We start from the raw sequence: 22,846 nt of genomic DNA, 5'->3' as shown, positions 1-22,846 counted from the left end.
GTCTGTGTTCAACTCTGCATTTTTGCTCAAATTTTATGCTCTAAAAGCAGCTGTGGGGATTCACTCCCAGGAGGAGCATATCAAACGTGGATCAATGGTTCTCAAATCTTTTAATGTGACCTTATTTAAACAAATTCCTCCCAAATGTGCCTAAGAACATAGTTATGAGTTTAGGTTGCTGCCTTTTGTAGCTTAGCCTGTAGGACAAACTTATTGAATGATGACTAAGATGAGCCCAAACCAAAACACTGGACATACAGCCCTTTCTCTAAATTTAGGGGAGATCTGGATTGAATTTAACAGTTGACCCCTGTTTCGATAGTGGACTGAATCAACAGTCCAACATTTTGATATAATCTGCCCTACTTGGTACTTAAAAGAAGTCCTGATCAAGATTCAAACTGCGGAAAGGAGCAACTCCCAGGTCCTCTTGGAGTCGTTTCTGCTGATTTGGGGATCATTGTGGGATGGGGACAAGGACTAGACTGGCTGAGTGCAAGGGCTCGTGGTAAAACACACAAACATACGGTGCCCCCTCCAATATCTTTTCACAGTGCCAGAGGAAGGAAATCCTCTTCGCCAGCATGGCCAGACTTATACAAAGTTTGGTTTCTACCCATCACTATCGATATTTTGTACAGAAGTGCAACATCTTGATCAAGCATGAATTCTGGGTTACAGTCACAGGAAAGTAGAGGTTTAAGAATCTATGGAGCCTTTCTTTTTGGTTTTAAAAGACAAAAAATATTGTTCACTTTTTGTGACCCAAGAACCTCTTAATGCCAACTGACAAGAGAGTGTGTAGGAGGGTTGCAGGAATCTCCTGATTCTACGATGTACATTCTGGTTGACTAAAGAATTTTATGTGAGGTTTGAAATGAAAGCCAGTGTCACATTCGTCATCAATATAATTGTGAAATGTATGTACAGGACTATGTAAGGAGTTATGGATATACACTGAAAACAGGTTCTTAAGCTCTGTATCAAGGTATTAGACACAAGGAAGAGTGAAAAACAGATTTGCTGTCAGACTGAGATGTCTCTCCATCTATTTGTTTACAACTAAATTGAGTCTTATCTTGTTTACAGTGGGTCTCCGATCTCCAGTCTGAACTGAATGCAAATGAAGGATTGTAAGACAGAACTAACAGGACAGTGAACACAGCAGGGGAGAGAACCTTACCTTGAGGTACATATCAAATATTTACTTGAATATATTTGGGGAGGGAGAAAAGGGATGCCCTGGCAGCCTTTTCTGAGGAAGTAAGAGGATAGCACTTTTGATTCATGAAAGGTGGGGGTGCGGGGGCAAGGATAGTTCAGTGGTTTGAGCATTGCCTGCTAAACCCAGGGTTATGAGTTCAATCCTTGAGGGATCTGGGGCAAAAATAAGGGATGGTACTTGGTCCTGAAGTGAAGGCAGGGGACTTGACTCAACTCAATGACTTTTCAAGATCCCTTCCAGTTCTATGAGATAGGTATATCTCCATATTAAAGAAAAAAAGGGGTGTACGCTGGAAAGAACTTTGGGTGAGATAAACAGCTTTAGATTAAAGTTACTTGTTAGTCACATTTAGTGTCTAGAAAGCATGTTATGATTTTGTTTTCCACGTAACCATTTGTTTCCAATATTCATAGATTTTAAGGCCAGAAGGGACCATTGTGATCATCTAGTCTGACCACCTGTATAACACAGGCCATAGAACTTCCCCAAAATAATTCTCATGACTCTTTTCTGAACCCTCTCCAATTTATCAATGTCCTTCTTGAATTGTGGGCACCAGAACTGGACACACTATACAGTATTCCAGCAGCGGTCACACCAGTGCCAAATACAGAGGTAAAATAACCTTCTGCTCCTATGCGAGATTCCCCAGGATCTCATTAGCTCTTTTGGCCACAGAGTCACACTGGGAACTCTTGTTCAGCTGATTATCCTCCACGACCCTCAAATCTTTTTCAGAGTCACTGCTTCCCAGGATAGAGTCCCCCATCCTGTAAGACTGCCCTATATTCTCTATTCCTAGATGTATACATTTTTTACACACACCCTCCCCTATGTTAAACAAAGTGATGGTCCTCAGTTGAATCTTACAAGCTGGTATGTCCTGTCCTGTGGGAACAGCAGCTCTGGCAATACTGTGAGCCGTCCAGTGGATAAGGGGCTGGAAACTTCAGGGAACACTCTGAGTATTCAGGAGTTGGTGTGTGCCTACCACTTCTTGTACAAAGAGAGCGAGGCCTGCGGGGGGCCAGGAAGGCTTTTACTGCTAGAGGTTGTTCTTTTCAGGGAGCTAATGCACAGCAGGCACAGACAAGACTGTTTCACACTAAGGGTAGGTGGTGCTGAGGTGCCACACAACCCTAAATACCCCGGGGAGCATCACAAACCTCCACGCCATTTAGAAGATGTCGGAATTCAGGGCAGATGAAAGCACTCCCTGCATATGCTGCATCAACATGCATCCAGATATTCTCCTTATTGCCTGGAAAAAAATGAAGGCAATTAAATAAGCAAAGACAGCTTTTTTCTTTAAAACTTTTTCTTAATTTGCATTAGACCAAGTGACTAGAGGGGATTTGCAGTCCCTGCAATTTTGTTTTTTCTTTGCCATTCATATTTTATCAATTCAATTAGGACAGAGCTCTAAGAGGTCACATCACATAGGCCTCTGTTCTGCTAAAGAATCCATGCACACAGACCCTTCCCATCTCCACAGTTCTATTAACAGGATTGAGCCCTTAGACACTCCATTTACTAGTAACTTGCAATACACAATCTCAATTTATGATCAATTCAGAATGCTTAAAAATATGTATTCTTTAAAAAAAACTAGTGACATTCATTAATTTCTATAAAGAAAGCTCTCAATATTTGTAACTGGAATAGCAACACGAGTTTTAATTTTGCTGGCCCCTTTTAGCAATAGAGAGAGCTCCAAGATGATACATTTTTATATGACATGAGTTTCCAGGGACCTAACACAGTGAACAAACTATTTACAGCATCCAATTTATTTTGGGATATTAAACTATGAATAAACTTTGTTCTTACCCCTGAGCAAACTTTGGTGTATTACAAATCTGTTACCTTAAATTATTCAATAAGTTGTTTTTGCAAAAATATTTCAGAATATGGATCTCACTGTTCACACTATGCGACTGTTCATTGACAGTAAATCATATGGTAATATTTCTGGTCCCTGACTGGACGACATTGAAACAAGCCGACAAAATCTGTCACAATAGCCACCAAACACTTCTGGTGCATATTTTTTTACATTATATAAACACACACACACACACATTCAAATCAGTATACACGTGCAAAGATTAGTTACACAAGTACTTGGATTCTTGTAAACTAAACTAAATGAACTAAAATTCATTTGCATAAATATTTGCAAAAAACACATTAAAAATTGTGTATCCCCTCAAAGTTAATACTCAGCTTTTATCGGAACAAATGTTTGAGATTATTATTGTTGCTTTGCACTGACTTCACCAGGCTCTGGGTGTGTCCCTCATTTTATGACTTATACATATGTACACTGAGGGGGAAGTTCACCCCTGTGCAGAGGGGCCAGGACAAAGGCTTGTGCTTCAAGCAGCACACTAGTCTTGGGCTGGACCCCTCTGCACAAGGGCAATTTCACCAAAAGTGATTTTAAAAAGCTCCACATTTACAGCTTGTTGTTCTACCCCTAATGTGATGTGTCCCTATTTTACGATATTGAGTCAGCAGGCAATTTCCTGAACAGCATATTCATGGCTAGCTGTTAAGCCAACGATGACAGACAGCCTAGGGGAGCAGGATAAGGAACAGATTGAAGCCCTGAAGTCTGTTTGTACTGCATACACAGAAACAAATTACTACAACTCAAGAGTTCAAACAGGACAACATGCACTTTCTGTCCCCCCCCCCCCCCCAAGATGAATTCACAACAGATTAAATCTCATCCTAGTTTTACCAGGACAGTTCTGGATTTTCATACAATGTCCCTGTGCCCCCAAAACTTCTTTGAAGATGCCCAAAATAGTGAAATGAAAAATTGCAACCATCAAAGCATTCAGGGCTTTTTATAACTACAAAAAGTTTGTTCTAGGCATATTGCTACCCCAAGTGTACTCTATACCTGTATGTCACTCTCATTATGCAGTGAGCACGTGTTCAAGGCCAAAGCTGTTCATAATTTGTCAGGTAACAATCTTGCAATAGGAGTCAATGGCTCAATCTAGTCAGTGCAACCTCTCCTGCTCTAGCCCTAGTGGGTAAGTGGGAGGAGGGGAAAGGAAAATACTTCTGTCCCTTTGCTTTTTACTTCTTTCATCTCTATAGTGGCGGGAAGCAAAGAGACAAAAAATGCCATCCACACCATCCAATGGTGGAAAACTTGAGTGGCCCTGTAGGGAGGGGGACAGTCCCTGAGGGAAAGGGGGGAGAGCACATGCTGGAGGAATGCAGGGATGGCCCCTGCTCTATGAGCTCTCTGCCTCCCATTGGCCAGCCAGAAGAAGATGGGAGCCACGGGGCTCCTTACTCCCCTCTTTCATTAATCCAGTATTGCCAACTCTTATGATTTTATCACAAGTGAAGGGATTTCAGAGGGTGTCGGATCCTGTCTTGAGATGATGCAAGAAACTCCACACAGCTGGAACCCTAACCCTAACCCTACTTCCTATGCGGATGGTGAGGAGAGAGGAAAGACCCTAGCAGCTGAGAATAACTTCACTCCCTCTTCCCCTTCCCCTCCTGTGAGAAATATGGACAGGAAGGTGCATCTGCTCCTCTCCTCCCCACTGAAGCACCCAGCCTGGGAAGGAGTAGAGGGCGTGAAGAGCCTCTAGATCTGCACCACATCCTGGGAAAGGGGAGTGGGGACCCTGCTGCAGCCCTCCAGGCCTGGGAGCAGGGCGGGCAAGAGCCCCAGGAGGAACAGAGGTGATACTTGGAGGGTAGGGCCGTACCATGGGGATGGAGACCGATGCAAGGGCTGAATTGATGGGGGCTGGGGAAACTAAACTGAGTCTGGGCTGGGGGAGGGTGTGTAAACTGAGGTGGTAGGGCTGTTGGGGGCTGAACTGAGGGGGAAACTTGTGGTCAGGATTAATTAGTGGGCAGGGGATGAACAAACAGGGGAGTAAGAGCTCCTGCAGCAAGGGCCAAGCTCATTTTATCCAATCAATTGTTTTGCAGATGCTGAGGTCAGGCAGGGAGAGTAAAGAAACTCAAAAGACAGACAATAGAATCTTTTTCTTTAAAAAGGCTCATGACTTTGGGGCCAATCTCATGATTTTGGGGGGGGTCTGACTCATGACTTTTGATCTCCTGATATTGGCAATACTGTTAATTTAAATCCTGGACTGAAGTTTTTGGAGCCTCTTGCTCCATTTTTAGTGCCTCATCCTCCCTCCCTGTATTATAGGAGCTGTGTTTATTAGGATGCTGCAGGTTTGATCACCCCCTTGTTTTGGGGATCAGGAAGGAATTTTTCCATTGGGCTAAATTGGCAGAGGCCTGGTAGGATTTTTTGCTGACCTCACAGCATTATGAAGGTGTAGTCAAGGCTCAATAGACTAGAACTTAGAATTTAATAACAATAACTTGTGTGACTGTTTAGCTTGTTGCAACTTGTGGCTGGTGCAAATAAGAGGCCAAAAGAGCCAGCTTCCAGGAGTGAAATAGATCTGTGATTTCACTGGTGGACCTTAGGCCTTGGGAAAAGGGGAGACGAAGTTTTTGAGGAATGAGGTCCTTCTTTTGGTATGCTGTGTTCGCCTCACAGGAGGCAGTGTGAGAGGATTTAGGAGAGTGAGCTGAACCTTAGAGGTAGGCTGAGGAAGGTCTACCCCTAGTTATTGGCTATCTGGTGGGAGCCCTGCAGTGGACCCATGTAAATACCTGGTATATGGGAGACAGGACAGATAACAGTGATAAGTTACTAAAATTGCGGCCTGCCACTTAAATCCATCCTTGTATCTCACCTCATTCACCTGTGTGTCCTGACTGATGCAAAGTGATAGAGGGGCACATGGAAGGACACAGAGTTCAGCTTTTTTTCAATCTGCTTCAGGTAGAGCTTTTCTGACCCATGCAGAACAGACCAAAGAAAGGAGCCACAAAGTCAAGCATGAAAGCATTTTGCGGTCCTAAAATATGTTGCCACAAAGGAGGGTTTTTAAAAAAAAAACTTTGAAGCTATGGCTATCTTTCTTACCCATTAGTGATCTGGCCTAAAAATACAAGTTTGCTGCTTGAAGCAATGTTGGAAAACAACTGTAAGTGAAAGATTTATAGACAGAATTACTGCATTTGGACACCGACACTGCATAACACCCAGGAAAAGAATCAACAAGAGACTGAAGTGAGCTGTAGCTCATGAAAGCTTATGCTCAAATAAATCGGTTCGTCTCTAAGGTGCCACAGGTCCTCCTTTTCTTTTTGCGAATACAGACTAACACGGCTGTTACTCTGAAACAAAAGACTGTAACTTATATTTAAATTTTAGAGAGAAGCAGCAGGGAATGACTTACAAATAGGACCCAGTTCTAACAGTCTGTCAAAGGAGCAACAAGGTGTGGTTCCGAGTGTTGCACAAAACTGAAGAGAAAAACAAAAGGCAAAACTTTAAAATCAAATTTTCCAGCAAAGACAATTACCAACTGAGAAACAGCAAGCCGCAAAGACCTCAAGGAATAGAAAGAACTCTGGTGATTTAGGACTTCTGAATACCCACACACAATTACAGCCTTCTAATCAATACCTACCCAATAACTGAACTGCAGTGTGCCGTTCTGGATGCAAGATGGTTCCAGAGTTTATGGGAGTTTGCACCAAGGATTTTGATTCCACATATTTCTCCAAACACTAATTTCAGCTACGCAGGTGTCAATCGATAATAGCTCTACTGCAGTGAAAGAAATTCATTCTGATTTATGCTGGTATAACGGAGCTCAGAATGTGGTTTAAGGATAAATTACTGCTAATATCACAGGCTGGTGATTTTCTCACAGGCTCTTCTCTTCCAGGGTCATACTAAACACTCAGACTCAGTTTCCCTGACTCTTCCCTATACGTGTGCGTCTCTCTCTTCTAAACTGTCCGCAGCACTATGAACACAATGGGCCAATGCAGATGTGATGTAAATAATGGAGGAAGTTTCACATTAGCAAGAAGATATAAGTGGGTGAATGTAAGTTGTTTTAACTTCCCCTAAGGAGGAGTGACAATGTGGAGTAAAAGCAACCAACAGGACAGTGTAAGCTAAAGTATGGGGGCTGGTTTATCTTGTATATTACTGTTATTCTGATCTATATAAACATATAGAAACCCCAATGAAAATGAGGGCCCCTTTGTGCTAGGTGCTGCATATACACACACATGGTGAGAGACAGTCTGTGCACTGTAGAGTTTACAGTCTAAATATATATGGTAGACAAAGGAAGTATTATTATTCCTACTTTGTAGCTGGAGAATTAAGGCCCAAAGTGATTCATTATTCTCAGGTCTCACAGGAAGTCTGTGACAGGTCCAGGAACGGAACCCAAATGTCTTGAATCCCAGTCCAGTGCCTTAAGCCAAAGACCATCCTTCTTACTATTGGTTGATTCCCTTCTACAACCTCGTCCTTCTGGCTTGCATTGGTCAATAAATTACACCAATTTATGCTCTCACAAATTTACCAACATGTCATCACAGTGTGAAATGTGCATGTACTCTAATAAAAATATCTATCAATAGAACATGCACATTTAATCATCACCTCGTAATCCACCTCGGGAGTAATAGACATATAGATGCAAACTACGGAAAGATAAAAAAGAACCAAACTAATGAACTTTTGCCCATAACACATTCCAACATTTTTTGAAGTCTGAAAGAGTCTGGTTATTCCCCCACCCACAAATTACCCATGCCTCCTACCTTCCTGTTTCTGCCTGGGACAGGAAACTAAGTGGTAAAATGTAATGAGAAAGGCCAGAATACTGAAAGAATAGCCTAACTTGAAACGGGAAGTAAAGGAAATCTGGCAGGATTTCAATTTGCAGACTTTAAAAGGTTAATGTAAGGAGAAGCAGCCTACATTTTAGGTGTTAATCTGATGAGACCTTCCAAAACTTCCCATTACTAAAATAAACATACAGTGGCATATCCATCCATATTGAGTAGTTTTAAGTTTGCTGTTAAGTAGATTTGCAATTGGATTTATACCTCGAGCCTCAGTCTCCTCTCATTTAGGCTCTGGATAGACTAAGATTTACAGGTTTGTTATCAGGCATTAGGAAACACATTCTAAAACCTTTAAAGACTGTAGTGTAGACCAAGCAGTGTATACTTTAACACATATTAGTTAGACATATTAAAGCCTAGGTGTCTTTTCTCCTAAAAAAGGAAAAATTTCATTCTGTTAAATTTATTTTTTTAAATGGAAAACTTCAAATGACTTGCAGAAAAAAAGGCCATTCACTGTTCATCAAATTTTGATGGGAAATATTTGCTTAGCTTTCATACTAACTGAGAGGTCAGCAACAGAACTTCAAATGTCAATTTTGGTAACTATTGCACTGCTCATCAAAGCTTGAAAGAAAGAAGACCAAATACTACGTTATGAGTAGGCTTTTAAAAACACAGGGCAATAGTCATCTCAAGACACATCTGCATCCATATTATATGTATCTCCAACAATAACGTTAATGTTCATTCCTGCTGGTACGGCTAGAAAAGAGATTTTTGTTGTGTTTATGTTTTATGGGAAGTGCTCAGATATCGTGGCAATGGCCAACCTAATTATACCTAGTAATACAGTCCTCTAAGGGGGCCATATCCTCCCCTTGCATGACTTCATGCAGCCTCATAAAACCATGAAAAATCACCAGACCAGGCACAGAACTTATTCCCTCAACCCGGTCATGACAATGATAATTATAAGAATAGTCAACCATAAAAGAATTGCTACAGGCAAATGGATGATTAAAATTTGGCAGGGCTTATCTAACAGGTCTTTTCAATCTAACTATTGTGAACCATGTTTGGAAACAAATGTGGTTCTGAAAACAAAGGATCTGGCAAACACATTGATATGGGGATTTATTGACACATCGAGATAAAATTGTATACCAAAAGTAAGAGTTCTTATTTATCCATATCACCATCACCTTTCCATATTGGGACCACCCTGGGTCCCATATCTCATTCGGAAATATGAGAAAGACAGGGTGGTTGTAGCACTCCGGTCCCTGTTTGCAATCCCTCTTTAGGTTGAAGCATCTCGGGTATGAACCCCTGCCTTTAATGGGGTACATTTTAAAAAGGGTTGAGGCTTGGTCTCTATTTTACTGGTGTAGTATGAACCCAGATCTTGTACCCACAGATGAACTGAAAATGAACTAGAATATTTGCATTGCTGGCTATTTGATTTGCTCCTACAGTCTGGAAGAGGTGCAGGTACCAGTTCGGCACCTTCAGTTGAACTATAGTTACAAAAATAGGGATGCAAATTGTGCAGGTGCAAATTGGGCACTAACAAAGAGAGACCACCCTTACGAAAACGGGGCTGTGTCGGTGCATGGGCACAAGTTGGTTGTAAAGAATGATGATTACAGAGTTCGGGTTCAACAGTTAAGGACCCAAGTCAGGAAATCCCCAAATTACCGTGGCACACGCAGTCATAACTCTGCTTCTTTGTACGTATGTATTATAATTAGGTTGCTGGACTTCACCAAGAGGGTGCAATAGAGGTGTCAGTGGTTAGTGAGGGACAATAAAGGTAAGCAAGATTATTGCTGAGCTCAATTCAGCCAGCTGAAAGATACGGTGTACTGGTGTCAGCACCATAATATGATTACACTAAGCTACAAACATGCTCTCTATAATCACATTAAGGAATGTGCCATTATAATCAGAGATTGTATACATTCAATTCATATGCTCAGTTGTTTGAATAATGACTTGTTCCATAAAGAATGGCTCAGCTGTTTAAATAATTTTAATGTTTTTTCTGTAGGTACATGAACCCCAAAGCCACCTGCATTAATCCCCAGAAACTACTTAAAGTAACAGCATCTGCTCTCTTCAGGGTCTCATTACCCTGCATCAGTACTAAACCATGAATCTAACCCAATTTGTAACCCATATTACAACAGCATAATCACATTTGTGCAGGGGACAGGGGACAGGCTGCATCTCAGAAATGGAACTGAGAGCTCCGAAGAGCCCAAGGCATTATCCTTTTCAGATCATGTTGTGTAAATATAACACAGCCCTTGCTCTGATGTAAAGCAGCCAAATACTTGCGTCAGTCACCTTGTGTAGTACTTTCCTGAATACATAACCTGAACCTGCACAAATATTTATAATGCCCTGCAGGTTTGTATTATAAACCTCAGGGAGCACTGCGTCCACAACTCCAGGAGACTGGGGAATACACAAGGGGGATTGCTCTGCCCACAGCTAGTATCTGCCTACTTGCATTTATAGACGTCAGCTATGTACATTTTATGAGAATCAATAAAGGAATAGGGTTTATCATACAAAACCTACAGAGGTATCAAAGTAGTGAGATTATTGGTTAATGCAATGGACTTAATAAGAATAACCAAGAAAGCTCATTTAATTTAAATAAACTAAGGCATGTGACATACTTTAAGAATTGATTATCAGTGATCTCTGTGTCATATTTATGCATGTTAACACACAAACAATGCACATTGAGCTAAATTCAGCTTGGTTTATCCCAGCTTCGAAAATTCTGGAGGGGTGAAAGGAGCCCACAAGGTGATTTCAGACCTGACACAGAGTTTTGAATACTAAACTTCTTATCATTTTACTGCAAATACAAGACCCATTTAAAAAAAAAACAAAAAAAACCTCAGGATATTATACACTCAATTCAAAATCACTACCATGAAGTTGCTAAACTAGAGAGCTATTAATTTAGCTATCCATCCCCCTGCACCCCCCCCTCCCTCTGTACTAAGCTCATCATATTGGGATCTGTATTAATAAAATAGTTAACAATGATTATAACTGTGCCTGTCTTTGTAATACAGCTACTTCTGGAGTGGAATGTAGCACATTGCAGTGCCACCTTCTAGGCAGAAAGCAAAGATGCCCTGTCCAACTGAAAGTGCAGGGGGAATTCAGCTAGACAAACTCGCATTCGGCCAGGGCATGGCACTAGTACCATTACTCTTGTGAAATCTACAATTTTTGATGGTCATTTGCAGTCAAGACCTCAGTTTTGCAACTCATCTGAAAGCTGGCACCTCCAGCAGGCTAGTTCTGATACGATCGCCATCCAAAGTGGTCTGGATACCACGTCTCTGTTTGTGCATATCCTGTAAATCATCACTCAGCAGAGCGGTTTCGGCTAGAGCCACAGAGTGTCTCTGCTGGGCCGTTAGTCAACAAGAAGGTGATCATATTGCAGCAGCAGTACACTGCCATAGCTCTTTGAAGTATATTGTAACATAGATACCAGCTGCTGTCATGTATCTGTACTGGCTTATGAAAGTCAATATTCTCGCAGATTACTTATACCACCTAAACGGATGTCGTTTTTAGGCAGTGGACTCTATTTTCCAACTTGTTAGAACCTAAGTTAATGCACCGAGTTGTGCATTTGGACACTCAAACTAGCACTCAGACATCTAGTTTAGGTATTGTCATCTCAATTTGAGAGCCTAAGGCAAAGCACTTAAAACACCTAACTTTCAGCATATGCTTAAGTCCTAATTAAGTCAATAGGATCTCAGCATGTGCTTAAGTGCCTTGCTGAATTGGAGCCCAACTGCAGAGCTGGGCACCTTTAGCATACTGGCCAAGTTTGGGGCTCACTCCAAGGTGCTGAGTGCCGTCAACTCCTGCCAATTTCAGTTCCTCTCAGGAGTCACTCAGCACCTCATGGGATCGGGCCCATTTGTTTGTCAATAGCCTGTGTAACTCAACTGTTTTAATTTGTTGAGTTATAGCTGTGCATTGACTTTGGCAAACACCATTTGTAATTGAAATATACACAGCTTTGAACTTGGAGAAAGCAAATAAAAACTACTGCTCCGGACTTGCTCCCAATTTTTACTATAGTTTGTGCTAAGTGCCAATGAATAAATCGCTAGTGCTAAAAGACACCAGTGGTGGATATAAGTTAAAAGATTCTTTTTTTTTTTTTTTTTTAATGCCGAACAGGTCTGATAACCAAACCTTATTTATTTGAAAAAGCTATAACACTGTTACCAAGTTATTTTAATTAGATCTCCTGTTTCCTATCAGGCCCAGTAAACACATGAGTCTGAATCTCTCCTTATATTTCTATTAACTGTAATGGAATTATTCCTGATTTATACACATATCTCTGAGAAGAGAATCCGGCCCATAAAACACAGGGTTTTATTTTCCTTTTCCATACTCACTATTAAATCATTTTTGCTCAAGAGATTGCATGAACTTAGTGGCAACCCAGATCCATGTCCACACTCGCACTTATGTCAGCAAAACTTTAGCGACATAAGTTTTGCCAGCATAAGCACTCATGTGCACAGTGTTATGTCTGTGCGAGATGCTCTGCCTCAGACATAGCTACCACCACTTGTTGAGCTGGTTTTATGATGTTGAAGGGAGAGCTCTCTCCCATTGGCATAACACGGCTAAGGAGCGATCTTACTGTAAGCTTGTAAGTATAGACATGGAAGGATCAATATGCTGTCACAAACTCTCTTCAGTCAGGGTTCCTTTTGCAGAACTTTCTGCTTTGACACTGCATCTCGCTCTTGAGAGAAAGATCAGTGAAGAAGAGGTGAGTAATAAGGTGGTGGAAGGTGTTTCCTTAGTAACATGCGTATCTTTGTGGCAGGAACAAAATAAAATAGCCCCAAATTACTCAAGAACAAAAGAACTTGAAGAGCAGAAAAGGAGCATGAATGGGGTGCATGGGCTACTGCCCAGTATGAGAGAGAATGAGCATACCTTTCAGTTAGGAGGCCAGCAGTAAGGATAATGAGATCTCATCTAATCCTCGCTGAGATGTTTTATGTATACAAATAAATGGAAGGGCTGACACTGGCCGTATTAACTCAGGCTGAGCCTTTGCTTCCTTTCAAGGCTTGCATTGCACCGCAAAGCAAACAGTGGAGACAACATATAGTTTAAAAAAAGACACCCTTTGTAACAGTGTAATTGAATCTGTAAACAGATGATTTGATTTCCCTTTCCCACAGCTGCAAAAATTAATAGATGGTGAATATTTATGAGGAGAGTTCCATTGTGGGTGTGTAGATGAGGTTTGAGCAACAAAGCAACTCAATTAACTTTCTGATAGCACATGGAGAGATGATGCAGAATTGCACTGTGTGTACAAAATGGAGAAACAAAACACTGAAGCATGCTGTTAAAAAAATCAGAACAGCCTAATATAATTGTTAAACCAAACCAAACCAGCTAAAAACTTTCACATTGCATGTAAAAGCTGCTTATATGACTTGCTGTGCTGTATTTGCCCCAGTGGAGGGAACTGAGATCTCCATTACAAATGCATTTCTTCTGCAGCAGGTTCTATGAGGCGGGGAGGGATAGCTCAGTGGTTTGAGCATTGGCCTGCTAAACCCACGGTTGTGAGCTCAATCCTTGAGGGGGCCATTTAGGGATCTGGGGCAACTATGGGGGTTTGGTCCTGCTTTGAGCAGGGGGTTGGACTAGATGACCTCCTGAGGTCCCTTCCAACCCTGATATTCTATGATTCTATGGCACAAGTAAATTCATGTGAGCAGCCTTAGTGATAGTGCCTTCATTTTGGACAAGAGTCTTATTTCCACTGGAAGGCAATTGGTGGAATTCACTTGGCCATCTCAAGATTACTCAATTCCTTTTCTCCAAGGCAGGAAAACAGCATCCCCTTACACTTGTGAAACGTCTGTTGGGCCCATGCCATGGTCTTTTAACATACCACAAAGTCAGAGCCCAAGGCAATCAAAATAAATCAAACAAACAAATAAGCAAGCAAACGAAGGATAAGATTTCCAAAGTGTCCAGTGATTTAAGTTTCTAAGTCCAATTTTCAAAAGTGACTTCAGACGGACTTTCATTGACACCTAGGTTCCTAAATCACTTTTGATAATGGGACTAAGAAGCCTAAATCACGTAGGTCGTTTTGGAAATTTTACCTTACGTAAACAGAGAAGATGAAGTACAGGCTACCCTGAATCAAATAAGACTGCTCTGATCAGAAGCTCTGTAAAAATGGAATTCTGGGCTTGCACGTTTGCAGCCTTCTAATAATTTCCATATCAAATTTCTTCAGATGATAAGACAGGGCTTTTTCTGTCAGCCCTGTAAACTCAACTTGGACTGTGAGAGCCAAGATGGGCTTTACCCTTCACTGTCATCACTACTGATAAAAGTTCTACTGGCCATATTACACTTTCTGTACATAAACCTGTACAGCTCCATTGTCTTCAGCAGATTTGCACAGGTGTAAATTATTGGCAATTAGCAAACAATTTTGTTGATGCATGATAATAGACTACAGTTCACTCTCTCAGCAGTATTAATTCTTCAGGGATAACAGGAGAAAAAAATTACTAAAAACATACTGTAGTTGAAAGTGATTGCATGATATTGTGAATTTACACAAGGAACAGATGCTCTGAATGAGAAGGTGCTATTTTTCATTAGTCACTCAAAGTGACTACACTTTATAAAGACAACTGTATTCAGTCTGAAAGATCACATAATATGAACACTGTTCACTATCCATGAATTCTGATGGGAAAGGAAAATAATGTTAAAGTCAATAGTGGTGACCTATAGCTCATTACTGACGTTTGTCATCTTATTGACAGGTGATACAGTCTCTCTCTCTCTCTCTCTCTCTCACACACACACAGTCTGATATAGTCTCACCTTGCTGACATTCAAGGCACACCATGAGCTTATTTATTTGCTAAAGTAGCATTGAGTCTCATGGTCTAGGGAGGGGTTCTGGCTGTTTGCTGATATTTACGTTTGACATTGTGTCATTTCGGGTGTTGATTTTGTATTTTTTTCTGACAAACGCCTACATGCAACCCATAAACTCAAAAATAAATACACACATTTGTGACAATTGCAGTTTGGAAGTCCAGTGTAAAAGATAATAACATATTATTTCAGGATATAAGAAAGTCAAGATATTCACCCACATCAATCCACCTGTCTAGTCTAACATCCCCCTACCCCCTTTAAATGCATCTTCTCTCTCTGCTTTAGTTCTATTCAAAGATATAGCCTCTATTTGGCAATCCATTACACACACGAGTTGCCATCTGTGCAAAGAAATGTCTCCTAAGCCTCCATAGTGCCTAGGGAATTCAGTTATTTTCTTTTCTTCCCTGCCCCCTTGCCCCCATGTAAAAAGAAAAAAAAAGAGACTGTATGCAAAGTTCATGTACTGTGTAGAACATTCATGGAATGTTCATATTCTAGCTAGTGTGCAGATCTATATGTTCTTAGATTACATACAGTATCATCTGCTCATCGTAAAAGTGGCCTATCAGATGCACTAAATCCACAAGTAAGATTGTTCAAGCCAGTACTTACAAAGAATGGGATAAGACCAGCAGCTCTGTCTTCATGCAAAACTTTGTTTAGGGCTGATCCACGAACACTGAATTTATCATCTGAAGGGATATTTTTAATCTTCACTCCACCAATTAATCCTGCCTTTTCCACTGATGAGTGGGCCTGCAATTAAATGGGTGAGATTTAAAACACGAACCTTCCACAGAAACCTGTTTTTACTTCTAACAAACCACACATAATACTTTATGAGATCCACAATGCAATAGAATTGGGGTTGTCCATGCAAAAATCTCTAGTCAATGAGAGTTGTGTCCTCTTATGCCAGGACCTAATTTAGCCCTGCCTATATAGCCATTACACAGTTACAGATCCTGCTACACATGACAATATTAATTTTCCAGTATTTACTCTATGGTCTACATCCTGTATTTTCTGATGTCAATGGCAAACTCTCATTTACTGCAGTGGCCCTATTTCTACAATGGAATTTTCTTGAGGGACAATTGGTTTGATAAGATGCAAAGTACAGTATCTTGTGCAGGAACGCACTTGACATGCTTTTAGTCTCCCTCCACCCCCATCTTGCACTGTGTTTGTCTATACATGCATTGTCTCCCTCCCAGGAGGCTGTTTTAGTTTTTCATTTTTTTTTGGATTACTGAGCAGTGGGTCACACAGGTCTGTTCTTAATGTGGAAGGAGCAGCAAGCTCAGCAACGATCTGCTTTGAAAGGTCAGCCATGTCTTAAGGCGAATCCTTCTGCAGACAGAAAATCCCCTGACCTTCAGCAGGCACAGAGGGCTGTCAGCCTCCATTTCAGATCAGCCATTTACAACAAAAAGAAAGGCAAACAATGGGGCTCTGCTTAGTAGTACATTAGACTTAGGGATCTGTGTCTGGCAATCTGCACAGCACGCACTCTAGAGCTCCAAAGAGAAAAAGGACCAATTGTAACATGGCTTTTAAGAATCATCAGGACCATTCCCCACTTCTCACATCTTGACTGTTCCCACATATGGCCTTATAATACGCCCCTTCCCCACCCCCAATAAAGAGCAGGTGCCCTTTTAAAATGATATTGTATCTAAATATACTGTGATGGTAAAGTCCAGTGAAACCTGAAGTCTGGGCATTTTAATGCACTGTAACCAGTGGATTAGTTCAAACTAAATATCAAGTAGTAGGAGCATTCCTCCTATCTCACTGACATTTAGATAATAAAATGTCATATTTATTGGAAGAAGTGACATTTCCTGGCCCCCTTTGTTAGGATTAGCAGTTTTAAAATGCAAGCACAGCTGAACCGGAAGGCCAAAGTTTGCTTTCATGCATGGTAGAAGCTTTTCATGATCGTGGCCATACTGAGAATTCATAGGTTAAGTAAATCTGCTAAATAGTGTTCACAGATAGAAAACAGGGATTATGTTGGGCAAACTTGGATTGATACTCTCTGATTTTAGTAAGTTTATTTTTAAACCCACTGCATTTTTTTCAGGTACCAAGCCTGGTATGTTTATAACTCATACAGTGCAGCGTTTTGTGTCTCAACATTCGAATCAGTTAGTTTATTGGCCACACTTACTCATGTTGATTAGCACCTTACTCCACAAACAGTATCTTCATTCACTACAAAGGGATTCCTTGCAGAATAAAATAAATACTAGGTGTGAGGAAGGGAGGCAACATTGGGCTGTTAATCTGTAACATATAGTACAATGCTTTCACCTGTTGCTATTATTTATTGTTTGTATTGCAGTAACACCTAGGGGCTTCAGTCATGAACCAGGACCACACTGGGGTGCTGTACAAACACGGAATGAAAAGATGATCCCTACTCCATAGAGTTTACAATCTAAGTAATCTGTATAGCAGGGTGACTGCATTTTTCAAGGAGTGTAATTCCCAGTGTCATTTTTAGATGTACTCACCTGATCAGATGCATAGGCCACCAGCTTGCTCATGATGTGTGCCTCTGTTAGTTCTGGGTTTTCTGATTGGACACGTCTGATTGTTTTTGTTCTGGCAGCAAGCAACATAACCAAAGTAGCCTCACTGGCACTGCCCTATGGTGAAAAAGAGAGACTCCATGGGACACAGCGAAGGAAGATTCAAAACCAATACTACCTGTTACGTGAGGGAGAATTACTGAAAACAAAATGTTGCATGTTAAAGATCTGCATCAGAGTGAAAGCCGTACAAAAATAAATGGCACAATATGGAATCATTTGAGAACTCTTATACCACATGCATGGTAAGAAGCATTGCTACAAGATGGACACAAATGTGCACCTAAGATTGTGACAGAAAAACTGTATATTTATGTTTAAGAAATTGTATGTGACCGTGCAATAAATTTAACCTTTGTCTCTCCTTTTCTCTTCATTTTCTACGTTTGGGTGTCTTAGGCTCCAGTCTTGGAATCAGCTCTTTACAAGCAAACCCCTGCACCTTTGTAGATGTGAATAGTCAATGCAAGCTTAAAAACAATTAGGCTTCAGTAGGTTCACAATAAGTAACACAGCTTTCATTCTTACCTTGGATGTCTTGTGACTATTGAGAGGTGGTGTTTGCAGCCAGTAATCCACCATTTTGAAACAAACTGGTTTGGGACAAAAAACTGATTGTTGGGTGGTTATTTCCCTCCCATACCAACCAGAAACATGCTGGAAGCTTTTTTTTTGGCTCTGTGACCATCAATTTGTAAAAACATTTTCTCAAGTTTAGAAGTTCTGGAAAGTCTGTGCTCAAGGGATAGTTTTAAGGTAAATTGTAACCTGAGTGGTTGCCTTGGGAATCTTCTGTGCACAGATACCACCTCCGTGAGTACAGTTGCCTCAAGAAACAGCTAAATAACTCTAAATAGTGTGCTAATTAACACATCACATATTTATATATTTGTGAAGCTATTTTCTTCCTTGGATATAGGCCTGATCCCATGACTCTTACATATCAGTAACCATTATTCAGGCAAGTAATTCCAGGCCGCAGCAGCACTAGCCCATTGGGGGACCTCAACAGGAATATTCCACCCGCCAACACATAATAAAAAACAAAAGGGGCCCCCTTGAGCTGCTTGGGGCCCTAAGCAATTGCTTAGTCTACTTATGCCTAGCGCTGGCTCTGATTCCAGCTTTCCCAAAATGAACATTTAAGTCAACTGCATTATTCATAGAATATCAGGGTTGGAAGGGACCTCAGGAGGTCATCTAGTCCAACCCCCTGCTCAAAGCAGGACCAATCCCCAACTAAATCATCCCAGCCAGGGCTTTGTCAAGCCTGACCTTAAAAACCTCTTGTCAAGGTTCCTCCCCCACTCTGAACTCTAGGGTACAGATGTGGGGACCTGCATGAAAAACCTCCTAAGCTTATCTTTACCAGCTTAGGTCAAAACTTCCCCAAGGTACAAAATATTCCACCCTTTGTCCTTGGATTGGCTGCTACCACCACCAAACTAATACTGGTTACTGGGGAAGAGCTGTTTGGACGCGTTTTCCCCCCAAAATACTTCCCAAAACCTTGCACCCCACTTCCTTGACAAGGTTTGGTAAAAAGCCTCACCAATTTGCCTAGGTGACTACAGACACAGACCCTTGGATCTTAAGAACAATGAACAATCCTCCCAACATTTGCACCCCCCCTTTCCTGGGAGATGTTGGATAAAAAGCCTCACCAATTTGCCTAGGTGACTACAGACCCAGACCCTTGGATCTTAAGAACAATGAACAATCCTCCCAACACTTGCACCCCCGCTTTCCTGGGAAATGTTGGATAAAAAGCCTCACCAATTTGCATAGGTGACCACAGACCCAAACCCTTGGATCTGAGAACAATGAAAAAGCATTCAGTTTTCTTACAAGAAGACTTTTAATAAAAATAGAAGTAAGTAGAAATAAAGAAATCCCCCCTGTAAAATCAGGATGGTAGATATCTTACAGGGTAATTAGATTAAAAAACATAGAGAACCCCTCTAGGCAAAACCTTAAGTTACAAAAAAGATACACAGACAGAAATAGTTATTCTATTCAGCACAATTCTTTTCTCAGCCATTTAAAGAAATCATAATCTAACACATACCTAGCTAGATTACTTACTAAAAGTTCTAAGACTCCATTCCTGGTCTATCCCCGGCAGAAACAGCATATAGAAAGACACACAGACCCTTTGTTTCTCTCCCTCCTCCCAGCTTTTGAAAGTATCTTGTCTCCTCATTGGTCATTTTGGTCAGGTGCCAGCGAGGTTACCTTTAGCTTCTTAACTCTTTACAGGTGAGAGGAGATTTCCTCTGGCCAGAAGGGATTTTAAAGGGGTTTACCCTTCCCTTTATATTTATGACACCTCTAAAGAAGGAGATTCCACCACCTCCCTAGGTAACCCATTCCAGTGCTTCACCACCCTCCTAGTGAAAAAGTTTTTCCTAATATCCAACCTAAACCTCCCCCACTGCAACTTGAGACCATTACTCCTCGTTCTGTCATTTTTCATCTGAGCAAGGATTACCTGTGACACTTCCTGGGGTACCCAGAGTTCTGAGGCGCCTTGCTCCACCTGCCCTTAGCGTGAGGAAGCCTTGTCTGTACCTCCCAGGAGTCAGCTCCCTGACTTTCCCAGGCACTGGCAACACAAGCACTCCCCTCAACCCAGGCGGGCTCCACTGTCCCCGCCTAGCGATAGGCACACTCCAACCTCTGAGTCCTCCGAGCATCTGTCTGCAGTGTCCAGCCCCTTAAGCACTGGCCACTCACAGAATTACTAGACCCGCTGTCCCCAAAGGAACAATACACCGCAGCTGGCTACTTACCCCTTAGAACACAGCTCCACTTAACACACAGCACTGAGATTTATTTATAGAGAAAGCAAGTACAAGTTTATTTAACAAAGAATAGAAATTCATATGATAGCCATCAGAAATATTGGGAAAAAAGTGTTCTTTATATATATATAAAAAAGTCAGAACATGCATTTTGAGGCTAAACTCAACTAACAAGATGCCCACTAGTCTAACAGAGGACTGCTTATCCCAAAGTCCTTCTCACTGTGTTTTTCAATCAGCATGCAGAGACCCTTCTTTCATGAGCCCAAACTCACTGGCAGCTTGCCTCCACGATGAAGGATGCCAGGGTATCTCTCTGCACCCCCAGATTTACCAGAATAGACCTTTGTTCTTCATTCTAAAACTGGGTTCCTGCCCACGCCATCCCCATTTACCTCTTCCTGTTAATTTTCCTTCTGAAGTCCCCACAATCCCCTTATTCACATTTGACTCATTATGCAAATCGACTCTCATTGTAAGGCACACAATGGTCAGCCAGAGAGATAAATGTCTTCCATCTTCTGTCTGGTGGAACCTGACCTAAGGCTTGCTACCTCTGGGTGCCCTGCCTTTAACTACAAGGCCTTAGGAGCATAATTTCCTCTACATATGTCCTTACACATTATCCACATATACATTTAGCAAAGATTTATGATAATCAGTGTGACATAGGCTTTTAGTAGAAACCTTATGTGACACTCTTTGGTAAGCTAGAATGTAAACACAGTACCAGACCCAGGGGATCCCTGAAATTCTTATGTGACGCTCTTTGGCCAACTGGCATCAAGAGATCCTTGGATCCTATTACCCTCAACTTCCATCCTGACTCAGGCCTAAGGGTCAGCCACAATCTGCATCTTACAAACTTTTTTAAAAACTGCAAACTTGCTCCCATTGAAGTTAATGACAGTTTTGCCATCAGCCTCAATAGGGACAGGATCAGGCCCCACGCATTTGCCAAATGCAATATGCCACTTTGAAAATGTCTCATCTACATCCCCCTGCAGTAGGGTTGCATCCTCGTTTACATCCTTGTTTGGCCGGGAGTCTCCCGGAATTGGGCTTGATCTCCCAGAGGCTACTCAAGCCAATCCAGGAAATTTTAAGCTGCTAAAAGTGCAGTGCCACAGTGGGGCTAAGGCAGGCTCCCTGCCTGCCCTGGCTCTGCGCCATTCCTGGATGTGGCCAGCATGTCTCTGTGGCCCCTAGGCGCAGGGGGAGCAAAGGGGTCTCTGTGTGCTGCCCCTACCCTGAGTGCTGACTCCACAGCTCCCATTGGCTAGGAATGGAGAACAGCAGCCAATGGGTGCTGCAGGGGTGGTGCCTGTGGGTAGGGGCCACATGCAGAGTCGCATGGGCCACCCCTGAGCCTAGGAGCTCCTGCTGGACGTGCCACCACTTCCGGGAGCCACCCGAGGTCAGTGCCGCCTGGCCGGAGCCTGAACCCCTGCCCCAGCCCTGAGCCTCCTGCATTCAAACTCCCTCCTAGAGCCCACACCCCTTCCTGCACCCCAACCCCCTGTTCCAGCCGAGTCCCCTCCCACACCCAAACTCCTGCCCCAGTCCTAAGCCCCCTCCTGTACCCCAACCTTCTGCCTCAGGCTCAGCCAGGAGCCCCCTCCTATACTCCAAACCCCTCAGCCCAGAGCTCACATCCCCTCCTGCACCCCAACCTCCTGCCCCAGCCTGCTAAAAGTGAGTGAGGATGGGTGAGAGCAAGCGACCAAGGGAGGGGGGGCTAGAGTGAGCGGGCGGCAGGGGCTCAGCGAAGGGGGGGGCAAGGGCAGGGCCTTGGGGAAGAGGCACGGTAGATCCTGGGTTGCACTTAAATTCAAAAAGTGATCTTGTGCATAAAAAGGTTGGAGACCACTGTTCTACAGTATTTTCAGCACGATGTGGTAACAAGAGTACAACTGAGCTTCAGAAAATCTGGCTTCAAACCCTGGCTCTGCCACACACTTGCATCATCTTTGGGCACTTAAACTGACATTTTCAAACTTGGGTGCAACACAGTTGGTTGGCCGAAGCCTCTCTGTGCCTCAGTTTCCCTCATCAATAAAATGGGTAAGAACTTGTAGAAACTTTCAGGCACTTGCAGTATTTGAGGAGTGGTCTTGTTCCTGACTAGGTAGTTTAGAATGCCTTCAATGATTAAAACACTAGCTGGAGACTTGGAGACCTACCACAGAATGTGAACTTGGGTAAGTCATTTAGTTTCCCTTCACCTCAGTTCTCATATGTAGAATGGAGGTGTTGTGAGGCTAACTACAGTAAAGACTTCAAGGTACTTAGATAATATGGTTGGATATTAGGAAAAACTTTTTCACTAGGAGGTGAAACACTGGAATGCGTTGCCTAGGGAGGTGGTGGAATCTCCTTCCTTAGAAGTTTTTAAGGTCAGGCTTGACAAAGCCCTGGCTGGGATGATTTAATTGGGGATGGGTCCTGCTTTTGAGCAGGGGGTTGGACTAGATGACCTCCTGAGG

General features: G+C 42.2%; 1 protein-coding gene across 2 annotated transcripts in view; it reads right to left on the bottom strand.

Moving 5' to 3' along the window:
- Positions 1–22,846, bottom strand: part of DDC (dopa decarboxylase) — a 124,291-nt gene that overhangs the window by 45,964 nt on the left and 55,481 nt on the right. For both annotated transcript variants that reach the window (XM_073332726.2, XM_078851674.1), the window contains exons 6-9: positions 17,479–17,613; positions 15,569–15,712; positions 6,535–6,601; positions 2,392–2,486 (exon numbers count right to left, since the gene is read on the bottom strand). In XM_073332726.2, the coding sequence (XP_073188827.2) occupies positions 2,392–2,486; positions 6,535–6,601; positions 15,569–15,712; positions 17,479–17,613 (441 nt within the window). The remainder of the gene's footprint in view (positions 1–2,391; positions 2,487–6,534; positions 6,602–15,568; positions 15,713–17,478; positions 17,614–22,846) is intronic.

Source organism: Lepidochelys kempii, chromosome 2 (genome assembly GCF_965140285.1).
Source record: "Lepidochelys kempii isolate rLepKem1 chromosome 2, rLepKem1.hap1, whole genome shotgun sequence".
NCBI lineage: Eukaryota > Metazoa > Chordata > Testudines > Cheloniidae > Lepidochelys > Lepidochelys kempii.
This window is presented reverse-complemented; position numbering and strand designations above follow the sequence as displayed.